The sequence below is a fragment of the Girardinichthys multiradiatus genome, chromosome 12 (genome assembly GCF_021462225.1).
Source record: "Girardinichthys multiradiatus isolate DD_20200921_A chromosome 12, DD_fGirMul_XY1, whole genome shotgun sequence".
In the NCBI taxonomy this organism is placed as follows: Eukaryota; Metazoa; Chordata; class Actinopteri; order Cyprinodontiformes; family Goodeidae; genus Girardinichthys; species Girardinichthys multiradiatus.
In genome coordinates, this window is record NC_061805.1 from 35,682,281 (window position 1) to 35,699,730 (window position 17,450).

The 17,450-nt window shown below is 39.1% G+C and overlaps 1 protein-coding gene across 1 annotated transcript; it reads left to right on the forward strand.

Moving 5' to 3' along the window:
• The first annotated feature begins 9,116 nt into the window (after window positions 1-9,116).
• LOC124878194 (cytochrome c oxidase subunit 7C, mitochondrial) lies at window positions 9,117-13,124 on the forward strand. The gene is made up of 3 exons (XM_047382028.1): window positions 9,117-9,276; window positions 12,476-12,623; window positions 13,026-13,124. The coding sequence occupies exons 1-2, from the start codon at window positions 9,202-9,204 to the stop codon at window positions 12,590-12,592; spliced, it is 192 nt and encodes a 63-aa protein (XP_047237984.1). The 5' UTR covers window positions 9,117-9,201; the 3' UTR covers window positions 12,593-12,623; window positions 13,026-13,124.
• Window positions 13,125-17,450: the final 4,326 nt, after the last annotated feature.

Here is a 17,450-nt window from a genome sequence, read left to right on the forward strand (position 1 = left end):
ATTATCGTGTCAATTTTCATAAAACATCTGGATATCCCGTTGAGCACAGGCACTCAGCTTCTTTGGTCGACGATGGCGAGGCCTGTTCTGAGTGGAACCTGTCCTTTTAAACCGTTATATGGTCGTGGCCACTATGCTGCAGCTAAGTTTCTGTGTGTTGGCATTTTGTTTTAGCCTAGGTTATCTTTATGTAAAGCAATAATTCTTTTTATCAGATCCTCAGAGAGTTCTTTGCCATGCGGTGCCATATTGAACTTCCAGATATCAGTATAAGAGAGTATAAGGTTCACAACAACCAAATTATACACACCTTGTCCCTGTTCACACCTGAGACCTTGTAACACTAACGTGTCACAAGACAGAGGGGAGGGAAGATGGCTAATTGGGCACAATTTAGACATTTTCATTTAAAGCTGTACTCATTTTTGTTGCCAGCAGTTTAGACCACATGCAGCGCTTCTTTCTGAACTCTGTGGCTGGACTGATCTGTGAAGGTTCTCATTTTAATTGCAGTTTGTAGGATATTTTATTTTGAAATTATTTTTCTTTAATAACGTCCGCCTGCATTTCACTTCTTTATCCAACAAGGATGCTTTGCACACAGAGAAAAAAAAGAAAAGAAAAACATTTGCAGCCTCAGCTACCCATCTACTGAGATGTAACCATCCACTTTAAAACAAATTTTGTCACAATTAAGGTCACATTAAGGCTGTAGTGTCACTTATACATCTTGCCAGCCCATGAGAGCCAGGATACATTTGAATGTGAATTCCTTATTATTGTGTCATCATGGAATTAGAGAAGCACAAAGCTAAAAGTAAATATTAAGAGGAGCATATGCATCTTTATATGGATTGGGAGGAGTTGTACTTTTTTCTGAGAGAAATGGGAACCCCATCTGCTTGCTATGCCAGACATCACTGCCACATTTTAAAGCTTCAGACCTAGAGCAGAAAATGTTCTTCAATTCATGCTAACATTACTAAGGAGTTCTAAACGGCACCGAACTTTGTAAGCACAAGGTTAATATGTTAAAACGTCAATCAGAGAAGCAGACTCAGTTTCTAAGAAATACCACCAAGCACTCAGAGACTGTCTCGTGAGCATCATATCAAGTGGCATGGAATATTGTTTGAAATGCAAGTATTCACCAGTCTTAAAATAATTTCTTTTTCAGCTTGTTTTGGATGAATCTTGTGATGTTCAAGATAAGCCACATTTGGCAGTTTTTGAACGTTTTTGTCAGCAGATTGTATAATTAAGGAAGAATTGCTTGACATTGATAACATTATAAGACAGGGCCCATGGCACTGAGCTGAAAGAGTCATTAAATTTCCAGCTATCACAGCTAACAGCAATAGCCACAGATGGTACACCAGCTATTATGGGTACTGCAAACAGGCTCATCGGTCTCTGTGAATCTGAATCTGATGATGATTTTTAGACATTTCATCACATCATCCACCATAAGCACCTGGGGTTTAAGATACCACTACATTAAGCCTTTTAGAAATTATGCATTTTATTTGAACTGATGCACTAAATCACAGACATTTTATTGCTGAACCTGATGAAGACCTTCCTACTGTTCTATTCCTTCACTGCACTGTGCAATGGCTTTCAAGAGGTAATGTGCTTTCCCATTTTTTTGAACCCAGTCAAGTTTTTTTCTGGAAGAGAAACATAAGAACTACCCTCACCTACAGTACCCCCAGTGGGTTTTAGATTTGGGGTTTCTAGTCGACATCCTGCACCATTTGAACGAACTGAATCTGGATCTGCAGGGAAAATTAAAATGCTTCCTGACCTGATTCAAAGTGTTTGTGCATTTTTCAACAAACTTAAGCTATTCAATATCCTCCTTCCTGAAGGAGAGTTCATTCATTTTCCCTCTTTGTTAGCAGCATGTAAAGAGACAGGTGGGGTGTCAAATGGGAGAATGACCTTTTATGTACCACTAATTGAAAGCCTACAGCAAAGTTTTGATGACAGGTTCTGGAATCTGAAGAAGAAAAGACCACAGATCACACTCCTCATGAACCATTTCACTGCTGACTCGGACTGTTTACAAGCCCTTTTTGTGGCAGATGAGGTATCATCCCAGCTGGAGCTGAAAGAACTCTCTGAGGGTGAAAGGTTACAATCTGTTTGGAAAGAGGGAGCCACAGACCTCTGGAAAACTGTGCCAAAAAACAGGTATGCCAATATTAAACAGGCTGCGCTCAGCTGATGTCAATGTTTGGATTAACCTATGTCTGTGAATCCATCTTCTTTACAATAAAGCAAATTTAGTCAAAACATTGCTCTGTTTTGACAGACACACATGTAAATGATGCTCAGAGTAACTAAATACAAGCCAGACCTAAAAAAGATGGTGGGGAACAAAGACTGCCACTAGATAGAGTCCGACCAACCCCTATGTCAGTGGTTCCCAACCTGAGGGCACCAGAAACACAAGGAGGAGCACTGTGTGCCCAGTGGTTGTGAAGTAAACATTTTATTTGTGTGTTTTACTTTTTTTAATTAAACACACATTCAACCAGAGAATCAAAATAACCGTTTTCTTTTTTTTTATAAAGATTTGTAATTAATCGCATTATTTATTTAATAGCTGCGTGGAAGCAAGAATTGGCTGGAAGTCAAGAAAAGGGGCCCTGCCTTATGTGATCCTGAGGACATATTGTGGCTTCAGCTGTTTTTACTTTAAATTAATCAGTTAAGGAATGAGAAAATCTCATATGAAAATGTTAAGAACAGTTTAGGTTTATGTTATAGGGCATTTAAGTTATTAAAAATGTGTGGTGAACATTTTGCTGTGCGACTCTTTGCAGTATTGCTGGATTATATTCTGGCTCTTGATGCTGAGCTGGTTGGGACTTCATTTTATTTTACTCTGGTAACATGTACACATACTACTTTACATTGTAAGTGTCACATCTTCATTGTCGTTGCATGAAAAGATATGATAAAATGTTTACAAAAAATCTGACTTTTGTGAGATACTGTACATCAATTCAATTCAGTTTAATTATATAGCGCCAATTCACAACACGTGTCATCTCAAGGCACTTCACAAAAGTCAGGTACATACATTCCAATTAATCGTAACCATTGAACAGTGCAGTCAGATTCAATTATTTATTCAAATTGGATGAAAAGTTTTTCTATCTAAGGAAACCCAGCAGATTGCATCCAGTCAGTGAATTGCAGCATTCACTCCTCCCGGATGAGCATGTAGAGACAGTGGACAGTCACTGGCGTTGACTTTGCAGCAATCCCTCATACTGAGCATGCATGTAGCGACAGTGGAGAGGAAAAACTCCCTTTTAACAGGAAGAAACCTCCAGCAGAACCAGGCTCAATGTGAGCGGCCATCTGCCACGACCAACTGGGGGTTTGAGAGAACAGAGCAGAGACACAAAAAGAACACAGAAGCACTGATCCAGGAGTACTTTCTATGGGAACGAAAAGTAAATGTTAATGGATGTTGCTCCTTTTGCGGCTTCATCTAGAAAAGGAAGAACAGAAAAACTCTGAGCCAGTTTTCAAGGTTAGAGTCAGAAAGAGAGCACATATAATTAGGTACAGTAAAAGCTCAGTCAGTAGCTATGTCTAGGAGAGAGACAGGGTTAAACACTGAAAGACAGGGACATGTGGATCATCGGTAGAGGGTGAGCATTAAGTTGTTGCCAGCAGAGGCTTGGACGATGCCCCTCTCCAGAAAGGTGTCACAGGTAGACACAGAGTCAGGCCAGTTGTAGCTTCTAGGTAGAGAAAAGAGAGAACAAAGTTAAAAGCTGAAAAAAACAGCAAATAATGCAAAATTGGAGAGTAGTGTGAGAATGTAGCGAAGAGGGTGAAAGTGGTCATTATGTCCTCCAGCAGCCTAAACCTATAGCAGCATAACCACAGAGATAGCTCAGGATAACCTAAACCACTCTAACTATAAGTTTATCAAAAAGGAAAGTTTTAAGCCTAGCCTTAAAAGTAGATAGGGTGTCTGCCTCACGGACTAAAACTGGGAGCTGGTTCCACAGGAGAGGAGCCTGGTAAGTAAAGGATACCTGTTTATTAAGGGATTTAAATGACATGTCCTGGTCAAAAATAACACCAAGTTTTTTTACTTTATTATCGGAGGTCAGTTTAATGCCGTCCAGGTTAAGTGATTGACTAAGCAGTTTCTTTTTTAAAGACTCCGGTCCAAAGACAACAACTTCTGTCTTGTCTGAATTTAAAAGCATACATTTTAAAGTCATCCAAGTTTTTATGTCTTCATGACATGCTTGTAGTCTATCTAACTGGTTGGGCTCATCAGGATTCATGCATAAGTAAAGCTGAGTATCATCAGCGTAACAGTGAAAATTTATCCTATGCTGCCTGATAATTTTACCTATTGGAAGCATATATATAGTAAAGAGAATTGACCCAAGTACTGAACCCTGCTGTACTCCACAATTAACCCTTGAGTTTAAAATGATTTATCATTTACATGAACAAACTGGAATCTGTCAGACAAATAAGATTCAAACCAACCTATCACCACAGTAAAACATGGTGGTGGCAACATCATGCTATTGGGAAGCCTTTCATCAACAGGGACAGCGAAGCTGAACAGAGTTAATTGCAAGATTTGAGCATTTATGTTCCCAGATGCATTCCATCCAATCAGACTGAGCTTGAGCAGCAATGGAGAAAAAAATCAGTCTCTAGATGTGCAAGGCTGGTAGAGACAAACCCCAACAGACTTGCAGCTGTAACTAAAAGAAATAAATAGTTTAGTAAAGTACTGACTCAGGGGAGCTGAACATAAGCACACTACACTTTTCGGATTTATTTGGAAAAAAAGGGAAACCTCGTGTTGTTTACTTTCTACTTCTGGGTAATGTGGTACTTTTTATTGACCTTGAATTAGTATGAAAAAGTTTGCAAGGTACTACAGGAGCAAACATGATCTGACTTAAAAAGACTGTATTAAAATATTTTCATACTTAGCAAGTTTCATTCTTATTCATCTTTACATTTTTGTTGAGATAGTCTGGGCTTTCTGCATATATTATCACACAGTGTACATGGATGGTTGATTTGATGAAACTCACACAGAATTCAGTTTCGCTGACTGACTTAAGTGAAAGTGGGAGTCGTTTTAAATATTTGTGTGCAAAATGTATTAATGCTTATATTGATCTTATCAAGAACCCCAGACTTCCTGATTAAACATTTTTCATCAGTCAAGAAAGGTCAGTAACAAAACATTAAAGTAGTCGACAATAATAAAAAATGAGCCCCCAGAATAGATGAATCAGACAATTTACCAAAGGGTGTGTTTCAGGACTGGTCCTCCAGCTTTTTTCGACGAGCTTGTGATGATAACATCAGTATTTATATTTGGGGTCTGATGACATTGTTTGTCATCCGGCTACAGTGTGATTCCCAATCCCTCAATGCTTTTTTAAACAGATTGCAGTGGCAATGTGAGGGCAAACAAGTGGCAGCAGGCCAAGTGATGACCATGCACTAAGGGATGAGAAGATGCGTAACCAGCCTAACGCAGCTGCCAGCATCACAGGAGATAATATGTTGGAGCTCCAGCACAACTAGCTAGGAGAATGGTAATAGCTGACAGCAATGACATAACTTTTACTTTAAACAGAGACATTCCATGGATGAAACTCACACGATAACTATACAGCTTTCCAGTTCATAGCTGCATTTTGCAGGGAATTTTACCTTAACGTATTTTATTTAAAGCTATACATTTTTAATAAGCAATTAAATAAAAAGCTCTTCTTTGTTCATCAAAAATCTAAGTAGTATAAAAACTGAGATCTATTCTGTTGTAATTTGCTTAAAGCTGTCCTTTTTAAGGTGGGCGTTAATTAAAGAAATAGATTAATACTTACACATATATTTCAAACAAAAAAAAAATAGAAGAATAACTAAGCTGAATAGAAACACGTGATTTTATTTCTTCAACCAAATTTTATCTGAAATGTTTTGCAAAGCTAAAAATAGTAAGGGATTAGTGCCAGTAGTAAATGCAGCCGAAGCAAATGCTACAGTGAATAATAGTAATCAAACTGTGAAGAAGTTTTTTCAAAACAATTTGTAATTTGTAATGGTTAATTACCTTATATTCCTATGACAAAACTATTGCTTATATGTATATCTTTGTCACTGACAAAAACAACTTGTTTGAAATAAAATAGGTTTAAAAAAGTTATCCTAACCACTAAGTGAAACAGAAATGGCAACTCTTAACTTTGACAGATAAAAAAGGCTCAGTCTTTCAAAGTACACAAAATGTACGACAATGTGAGATTTGCTCAATTTTTTTAATAAGAAACTAAACTGTAATAAACTACTTTATTTATTTCCATTGACCAACATTAGATTTATAGCTTTCCTTAAATTTATGCTGTATCAAATCGTTTTCTTTTAATTTCCTATAAGATATCTGACTTCAGACAGAATCAACCACTCCTATCAGGTGTGTCTGAACAGCAGATGAGAACCAGGCACAGCAATAACTGGAAAGATTCCAAATATATTAAACAAGACTCAGTGGACATTTCAAAAGAGTTCAAGGACATTTAGATCCTCAGATCATTGATGATTAGAGAGGTTGACCATCTGTTACCATGTGCCTCATTCTCAATGCCAGTCAAAACATAACATGTGGCCCACACCCATACAAAAGAAGTTTGATGCATATAGCATTGAATATGAAGAAAATGCTACTTAAACTTTAAAATAGTATTTACTATAATATAAACAAGGGAGATATTGTACAGGTCCTTCTCAAAATATTAGCATATTGTGATAAAGTTCATTATTTTCCATAATGTAATGATGAAAATTTAACATTCATATATTTTAGATTCATTGCACACTAACTGAAATATTTCAGGTCTTTTATTGTTTTAATACGGATGATTTTGGCATACAGCTCATGAAAACCCAAAATTCCCATCTCACAAAATTAGCATATCATTAAAAGGGTCTCTAAACGAGCTATGAACCTAATCATCTGAATCAACGAGTTAACTCTAAACACCTGCAAAAGACTCCTGAGGCCTTTAAAACTCCCAGCCTGGTTCATCACTCAAAACCCCAATCATGGGTAAGACTGCCGACCTGACTGCTGTCCAGAAGGCCACTATTGACACCCTCAAGCAAGAGGGTAAGACACAGAAAGAAATTTCTGAACGAATAGGCTGTTCCCAGAGTACTGTATCAAGGCACCTCAGTGGGAAGTCTGTGGGAAGGAAAAAGTGTGGCAGAAAATGCTGCACAACGAGAAGAGGTGACCGGACCCTGAGGAAGATTGTGGAGAAGGGCCGATTCCAGATCTTGGGGGACCTGTGGAAGCAGTGGACTGAGTCTGGAGTAGAAACATCCAGAGCCACCGTGCACAGGCGTGTGCAGGAAATGGGCTACTGGTGCCGCATTCCCCAGGTCAAGCCACTTTTGAACCAGAAACAGCGGCAGAAGCGCTTGACCTGGGCTACAGAGAAGCAGCACTGGACTGTTGCTCAGTGGTCCAAAGTACTTTTTTCGGATGAAAGCAAATTCTGCATGTCATTCGGAAATCAAGGTGCCAGAGTCTGGAGGAAGACTGGGGAGAAGGAAATGCCAAAATGCCAGAAGTCCAGTGTCAAGTACCCACAGTCAGTGATGGTCTGGGGTGCCGTGTCAGCTGCTGGTGTTGGTCCACTGTGTTTTATCAAGGGCAGGGTCAATGCAGCTAGCTATCAGGAGATTTTGGAGCACTTCATGCTTCCATCTGCTGAAAAGCTTTATGGAGATGAAGATTTCATTTTTCAGCACGACCTGGCACCTGCTCACAGTGCCAAAACCACTGGTAAATGGTTTACTGACCATGGTATCACTGTGCTCAATTGGCCTGCCAACTCTCCTGACCTGAACCCCATAGAGAATCTGTGGGATATTGTGAAGAGAACGTTGAGAGACTCAAGACCCAACACTCATGGATGAGCTAAAGGCCGCTATCGAAGCATCCTTGGCCTCCATTAAGACCTCAGCAGTGCCACAGGCTGATTGCCTCCATGCCACGCCGCATTGAAGTAGTCATTTCATGCAAAAGGATTCCCGACCAAGTATTGAGTGCATAACTGTACATGATTATTTGAAGGTTGACGTTTTTTGTATTAAAAACACTTTTCTTTTATTGGTCGGATGAAATATGCTAATTTTGTGAGATAGGAATTTTGGGTTTTCATTAGCTGTATGCCAAAATCATTCGTATTAAGACAATAAAAGACCTGAAATATTTCAGTTAGTGTGCAATGAATCTAAAATATATGAATGTTAAATTTCCATCATGACATTATGGAAAATAATGAACTTGATCACAATATGCTAATATTTTGAGAAGGACCTGTACATACAAGAATAAAGGTTGACCCACCAGACTATTCAGAATTAAAGGGTCTATGTAATCAAATTTTGGTATTATATAATAGGGGATATTTGTGCAAAGATTGAAACCACTGTGAGATGGGGTACACCTATTGGGATAACACAGAGAAAATATGTTATGTGACGTTATAGAATAAAAAAAAGGCATAGAGGAAATATTAGAAAAACCAACAAATAATAGAGAAAGGTAGGAAAAACACCTTGAAATGAAAATGCCAGATTTGTTTTTATTTAACTGTTATTGTGCACAATTCATACAATACAAAAGTGATAAATACATACCAACTCCACTCAACTCAATGGTTCATGTATTCTAACTTTCACTAAAAATACAATTAGACACAGGGAAGATTGTAAGATTGTTGACATCCATGGTAAAATCCATATTGAAATAATGTTATGTCAATTCAAATACAATGTAATTTAAGAAAACAATATTCTTAAACAAAAACATAGTCAGAACAGTTTTGATGCATAATTAAAGTGACTGGTGTATTTGAATAATAGTAAAAATAAAAATATATTTTTTGTAGAATAACGAACTCTATCATTTTGGATCATATAACCGTTAGATGTCTTCATGGTATTTACAAATGATTACAAAACCAAATCACCATTTAGTCGTCGTTGATGCATTAGAACTGCATTTCCCATAGCACCCCTTGCTTTTATTTCCCAAAGTCCTTTCCGTTGGACAGAAGCAGAAAGATCGCGTTTAGCAGCCGCAGTGTACTGAGACACAGAATAAGCCAGGTGACAATAATGCTGGGACAAGCTGTGAGGCGGTTCGCCACATCTGCTGTTCGTTCTTCTCACTATGCCGAAGGACCAGGGAAGGTGAGTTTATCTCCTGAAAGAAGAAGCGCTTCTTTCAAATGTGACAGTGTGAGACTCGGCCCTGTCGGTGTCCGTAGCCTGGCATAAGCTAAGCTAGCGCTAACACAGAGGTCATGTTCAATGGACAAGATTGTAGCATAGATATTTTTTGATTCAAACGTTTCGTGATTAAAATAGATTTAAATTCACACATAGACTTAATGTAGTCTTTCCGCTTTTAAAACTGATATTCTTTACATATAATAGCGGGGTAACATTGTCAAGCTAACAGTTAGCATGTAGTTTTTATACCAACCTTCTCAACTCTTGACATATACATGCTTTGTTATAGTATTTTATCCTAAAAGCCTGTGTGATTTAGGGTCTTTACCGTAATGACGTAATTCCAAAAAAAGGTACAAAGGTTCTTCATCTAACTATTTTTTAGTTTTTTGTTGTGTGTTTTTTTTTTTTTTTTGCTTCCGGCGAACCGCTGCTACAGCTAAGGTCAAAGCTGTAGATAAATTGACATGAACCGTTTTCTGTCAAGTGTGTGTAAGATATTAAAACAAAATTAGGACTTGTTCTCCGAACGGAAAATACTTTAAAGTTCTCTGCATATATATATTGCCAAAAGTATTTGTCAGTCTTCTTTTACATGTACACGAACGTTGATGACATCCTGTTTTTAATTTATAAAGTCCAACTTTCAGATGGACCCATTGTTGCCAGCAATAGCGATTTTATTTATCCTGTAAACATCTTTCACAAGGGTAGGAGTGTGTTCATAGATATATGAGAAGTCTCTAATTCATCCCAAAGATGTTTAAGAATGTTAAGGTCAGTCAAGTTTCTTCACACCAAACTTCATTCACCAGCAGCCATGGAAGTGATTCTAACACTGGAGTGCATTGATTTGGTGGGGTGACCCAATACTATTGGCATTGTAGTCAACGTATGTACTTTCTGCATTTTTATTAAGGAAACAGTTGTTTCAGTTTGCCTATCATCATGTGTCTGAGTGTACCTTGTTTGGAAAGCTCCTGTAAAGCCCAGTTATGACCGTTTCACTTTCGCATTTTGTTTTTATTTTTATTTTTTATTATTATTGAGCTCTGACATTGACAGAAAAAAATCCACAGATAATAGGAAATGGTGCACATTGGTTTTAAAAGACAAAAAATAATCCTGGCAAGAGTGTAAAGATTGTAGAGGGCGCTTGTCAATTCACATCTGCTCAAAGAGCATTTTTTTATGAAATCAATACTTCACACCCACTCAGTCTAATTTGGCTTCTCAGATTCTTAACTGCATTGCAGGCATCCTGGAAAGAGGCCATTGTTGCATAGCATTACAGCAAGATCATAGTGGCCAGATTCGTTTTTTTTATGTTTACCTTCACAAGATTAATTTTTGTGAAAATATTTTATCGTATGTTTACTTTACTTTAGCATTTATATTGCAAATACAGGTCCTTCTCAAAATATTAGCATATTGTGATAAAGTTCATTATTTTCCATAATGTCATGATGACAATTTAACATTCATATATTTTAGATTCATTGCACACTAACTGAAATATTTCAGGTCTTTTATTGTCTTAATACGGATGATTTTGGCATACAGCTCATGAAAACCCAAAATTCCTATCTCACAAAATTAGCATATCATTAAAAGGGTCTCTAAACAAGCTATGAACCTAATCATCTGAATCAACGAGTTAACTCTAAACACCTGCAAAAGATTCCTGAGGCCTTTAAAACTCCCAGCCTGGTTCATCACTCAAAACCCCAATCATGGGTAAGACTGCCGACCTGACTGCTGTCCAGAAGGCCACTATTGACACCCTCAAGCAAGAGGGTAAGACACAGAAAGAAATTTCTGAACAAATAGGCTGTTCCCAGAGTGCTGTATCAAGGCACCTCAGTGGGAAGTCTGTGAGAAGGAAAAAGTGTGGCAGAAAACGCTGCACAACGAGAAGAGGTGACCGGACCCTGAGGAAGATTGTGGAGAAGGGCCGATTCCAGACCTTGGGGGACCTGCGGAAGCATTGGACTGAGTCTGGAGTAGAAACATCCAGAGCCACCGTGCACAGGTGTGTGCAGGAAATGGGCTACAGGTGCCCCATTCCCCAGGTCAAGCCACTTTTGAACCAGAAACAGCGGCAGAAGTGCCTGACCTGGGTTACAGAGAAGCAGCACTGGACTGTTGCTCAGTGGTCCAAAGTACTTTTTTCGGATGAAAGCAAATTCTGCATGTCATTCGGAAATCAAGGTGCCAGAGTCTGGAGGAAGACTGGGGAGAAGGAAATGCCAAAATGCCAGAAGTCCAGTGTCAAGTACACACAGTCAGTGATGGTCTGGGGAGCCGTGTCAGCTGCTGGTGTTGGTCCACTGTGTTTTATCAAGGGCAGGGTCAATGCAGCTAGCTATCAGGAGATTTTGGAGCACTTCATGCTTCCATCTGCTGAAAAGCTTTATGGAGATGAAGATTTCATTTTTCAGCACGACCTGGCACCTGCTCACAGTGCCAAAACCACTGGTAAATGGTTTACTGACCATGGTATCACTGTGCTCAATTGGCCTGCCAACTCTCCTGACCTGAACCCCATAGAGAATCTGTGGGATATTGTGAAGAGAACGTTGAGAGACTCAAGACCCAACACTCTGGATGAGCTAAAGGCCGCTATCGAAGCATCCTGGGCCTCCATAAGACCTCAGCAGTGCCACAGGCTGATTGCCTCCATGCCACGCCGCATTGAAGCAGTCATTTCTGAAAAAGGATTCCCGACCAAGTATTGAGTGCATAACTGTACATGATTATTTGAAGGTTGACGTTTTTTGTATTAAAAACACTTTTCTTTTATTGGTCGGATGAAATATGCTAATTTTGTGAGATAGAAATTTTGGGTTTTCATGAGCTGTATGCCAAAATCATCTGTATTAAGACAATAAAAGACCTGAAATATTTCAGTTAGTGTGCAATGAATCTAAAATATATGAATGTTAAATTTTCATCATTACATTATGGAAAATAATGAACTTTATCACAATATGCTAATATTTTGAGAAGGACCTGTATATATAGAAAACCTTATATCTTGCTTGTAGCACAGAAAATGTAAGCGTGCTTGTTGATTGTAGTTTCCAGATCTCATAATAGCTTTTTACGAATGAGTACTTTGATCAAAGATTGCAACGTGGCTTTTTTTGTTTTACAGAACCTGCCCTTCTCTGTGGAGAACAAGTGGCGTCTGCTGGGAATGATGGCGTTGTTCTTCGGCAGTGGCTTTGCATTCCCCTTCATCGTCGTCAGACATCAGATCCTGAAGAAGTGAAATGGCACGGTGTTGTTGCTCAGCCTCCGCGGTAATTACACCTGCCATTTTGATCCAGCATATCTGCTTTTATTATAACGTCAAGATGATGTGGCATATGCTGCAATATTGTTTGGTAAAGTGAGCCCAGGCAGTCAGGCTTTCCCTGTACCTCTTTAGCCTTCCCTGTATGGCATTTCTTAAATATACTACCGTATGCCTGAGTGCAACAGTAACAGGTGTCAAGTGGGGGCCGTATTGTGTAGATCAGCTCCCACTCGGGCAAATTAATGTGACAGTTCATTATAAACGTCGGGGTGTATCAGGTGGAATCCGTTTTGAGTTGTTGTCACATTTGTCTGCTCTAGCGTTTACTAAGACATTGCTTTTCTAAAATCAGTTGTATGCAAGTCATCTTATCATTTGGTGTCCTATTTTCTTGTTTTTCCCACAGGTTGTCAGCTGGAACATATTTATCCATCTGCGTTCAGTCTGTGCAGAAGAATGGGAATCACTTCATTTTGTTTGTAAATAAAGTTACCCTAAATATGAATGTCTGTTTTTTACTTCTCTCTATAAGACAACATAGGAATATTATTAGTTGTAAATGAATAATACATCTGATAAGATATAATCCGGTATTGAATGGGCAGAAGCCTCTTGTCTCTAGTTGTTTTGCTATTAGCTATAATACTTATCTGAATAGTGAACTCTGTTAGGTCCTGGTAAATAGAAAATCACATTTTTATATAAATAAGATTACTTTTTGTGTGAAAATAGCCTACAGTGTTGAGTGTAATTTGGGCTTCTATTATATGATGTACATTGAAAATAGCTCCAGTTTCATTGAAGATAATTTATTAACGTGTAATGTCTAAACATCACTTGTAATATCTTAAAGCCATCATTTTAAAAGAGGATGAGGTGGCTAACCTTAAATTTGAGAGAAGGTCTGAGAACTTTTTCGACAGGTTTTGTTTCCTCGCTCTGCAGCTGAGCTTTGAGGTTGAGCAGTGCCGGATAACCTTTTTCAGTTCAATTAACCCTGTGCTTCTAGCTATAATTATCCAAGGACAAAGTATTAAAACTGGGTGTTTGTGTCCACTAAGTTGGTGCAGGGGAGTAATGCCTAAAGTCATTTTTACAAAAACCATCCAAGGTTAGTTTTCTTTCTCTTGGCCTTTTGTTGAAAACTATTTCCTGGATTGTTTTGTGTGGCATAAGGTGATAAGCTTAAAAAAATGTTATACAGGTGTATCTTAAACTCAAATATCATTGCTATTGTTGACAAACTATATTAGCAATCAAATCAAATAAAACAAAATGAAGCCAGTGTAGATGTATTACAGTCAGTGATATATTTCAAGCCTTTATTTCTGTCAGGTTTAATGAAAATGCCTAACAGCTAATAAAAACCACAAAACTGTTTCTGAGAAAAGTAGAAAATTAAATGTGGCCAGTTTAAAAACAAACATATTTTTATGCAGAAGGGTTAGCTTACTGAAGTCTGTCCATGTACTGCAAGGTATATGCATTCATTAACCTTCGATAAATTACTGCATCAATGCTGCGTGGTATGGAGACTGTTGAGGTGCTAAGGAAGCCCATGTTGCTTTAATAGCGTCCTTTAACCCATGAAATGTTCTGAGACTTGTCTGACCTTCCACTTGATGAAATTAGATTTTGTGGGTTTCTGGTCAGGTGAGTTGGGCCAAATCAAGCAGACGGATACCATTGTCATTAGATAAGGTAGTGATACTTCTGGCAGTAGGTAGGTTGTGGAAAATGTAATCAGCATTTCCATAAAGCTCGTCAAGTGCTGAGAAGCAGTAAGTGCTTTATAATTTTTTGGTTTGTGGCTGGGATTCTTTTATATTTCACAAAATCATCACTAAGTGTTGAAACTTAACACCGGGCATCAAGCAACTTGGGCCTGTGCCTTGCTACTCTTCCTCCTTGCTCTGGAACGTGCAAAATGTACTTTAATCTGAAAGGAACCAAATAACAGTTCAGTCATTTTCTTATTTAGCCCACAAAAAAGAAGCTTCTAGTGTTTAAACCTAATCTCATCAGCGAATGTCTTGTTTAACTATACCTCGAGGTGACAGTGCAACACAAACTTGCTTGTGACTGTCATTTTTGCCTGGTGAAACCCTGATGACTTCTGTTCAACAATTAATTACAAGAATTCATGATGAAGTGTGAGATAATTGACATCCTTCTGCTTGTGGCACTAGCCATACTTCACACCACCTTGTTCTGAGTAGATCTCAGAGATTGCTGTGCTTCTTCACAGAGACAGAATGGGCTTTCAAGTGCCATTAGAGACAAATATGCCTGTTTGGAGCAATGCCCCATTCAAAGTTGTTTTTTTCTGAATATCAGACTCTCAACCCTTTGCTTGCAAGGAGGCTGTAAAAAGTCGGCGTTTGCTCCCAAATATGTGAAAAGTCAGAAAAGCTGCTGCAGCAGTTTCTTAGGGCCTTTAATGGCCATTGAAAAGCATATCATTTTATCCTTTCTGTTTGATAAAACAAAATATTTAATAGGTTTATTTTAGTGTTCTAAAGTTTGACAGGCTGATCAAACATCTAACAAGTACTGGAAACTACAAATTAGTGGAGCAGCACTCAGTCCTAATTTTGGAATATCCCCAACCTTCTAGTCTCTGAAAAGAAAAACTGTTTAAATACACACTCTTCCACTGAGAGTACAAATATAGACTAGTAGAACCACTGGGTCATACAGGAATTTCACATTACCGAAGCATCCGAGAGTAAAAATCACGCCCTGAGCAGCCAGTTCTTTTAGTATCGCCATAAATGATCTATTCTCTGCCATTATGCACTCTAACTGGAGCTTTTAGTATTCCAAGTTGATGCCAGGGTCCAGCAGCAAGGGCCAGTTACATGCAGTGTTGTGATCTGGATGGAGACCAAGCTGCAGTGCAGTCCTGGCATCTTATAAAAGGTATATAAGGGTGCTGGCTGGCACGCAGCGCTTTGCAGAGGGGTTGTCCACAGCACTCTACATCACATATTTCAGATGGGCTTTCTATGCAGAGTGTCGTTCTTAATGGTCGCAGGAATGAAAGTGGGGCAGAGAGGAAAAAGAAGGAATAATAGGAGAACTACACACAAGAGAACGCAAAGGTTTTCTTGCTGAATTTATTAAATAGGCATGATGGAAAGGAAAGAGGGAGGCATTTGTAGTTTGTTTAAATTAACACCATTTTCATGCCTGTATGCAATATATTAAAGTCATCAATGTGGACATTTATTTTTTTTAATTCACAACTAAGATCAAGTCTATAGTGTTCTGTAGGGTTTAACATCCTAAAATCTGCAATAGCTGCACTGCACACAGCTGCAAATCTGCAAGTTCGATCAGTGCATATATTTTCCACACATACCGGCCACTTTATCAGGTACACCTGTCCAACTGCTCGTTAACACAAATTTCTAATCAGCCAATTATATGGCAGCAACTCAATGCATTTAGGCATGTAGACATGGTCAAGACGACCTGCTGCAGTTCAAACCGAGCATCAGAATGGGGAAGAAAGATGATTTAAGTGACTTTGAACGCAGCATGGTTGTTGCTGCCAGACAGGCTGGTCTGAGCATTTCAGATACTGCTGATCTACTGGGATTTTCACGCACTGCCATCTCTAGGGTTATAGAGAATGGTCCCACAAAGAGAAAATATCCAGTGAGCGTCGGTTCTGTGGGTGCAAATGCCTTGTTGATGCCAGAGGTCAGAAGAGAATGGCCAGACTGGTTCGAGCTGATAGAAAGACAACAGTAACTCAAATAACCACTCGCCAACCAAAGCATGCAGAAGAGCATCTCTGAACGCACAACTCGTCGAACCTTGATGGGCTACAGCAGCAGAAGACCACACTGGGTGCCACTCCTGTCAGCTAAGAACAGGAAACTGAGGCTACAATTCGCACAGGCTCACCACAATTGGACAATAGAAGATTGGAAAAACGTTGCCTGGTCTGATGAGTCTCGATTTCTGCTGCAACATTCGGATGTTAGGGTCAGAATTTGGCGTCAACAACATGAAAGCATGGATCCATCCTGCCTTCTATCAACGGTTCAGGCTGGTGGTGGTGGTTTAATGGTGTGGGGGATATTTTATTAGCTCACTTTGGTTCCCTTAGTACCAACTGAGCATCGTGTCCACAGCCTACCTGAGTATTGTTGCTGACCATGTCCATCCCTTTATGACCACAGTGTACCCATCTTCTGATGGTTACTTCCAGCAGGATAACGCGCCATGTCATAAAACATGAATCATCTCATACTGGTTTCTTGAACATGACAATGAGTTCACTGTACTCAAATGGCCTCCACAGTCACCAGATCTCAATCTAATAGAGCACCTTTGGGATGTGGTGGAACGGGAGACTTGCATCATGGATGTGCAGCCGACAAATCTGCAGCATCTGTGTGATGCTATCATGTCAATATGGACCAAACTCTCTGAGGAATGTTTCCAGTACCTTGTTGAATCTATGCCACAAAGAATTAAGGCAGTTCTGAAGGCAAAAGGGGGTCCAACCAGGTTCTAGCAAGGTGTACCTAATAAAGTGGCCGGTGAGTGTAGGTCATGTCAGTAAAGTGAAAGGAAAACAATAGATGGTGTTCGAAATCTTTTTAAAATAAAAAATCTAAAGTTGTGGTTTGCATCTGATTCTGCATTCAACTCCCTGACCCCCACCCCCACCAGCCTGGTAAACAAAGGTGTTGTGACATACATGTGTTGTGCACACATACATGTATGAAATCTCCACTTTTGCAGATGGTGCCGAAATGTGCCATATGGTGCCAACAGGAAAATGCCTATGAATGACTTTACTAAAACCTCTGTA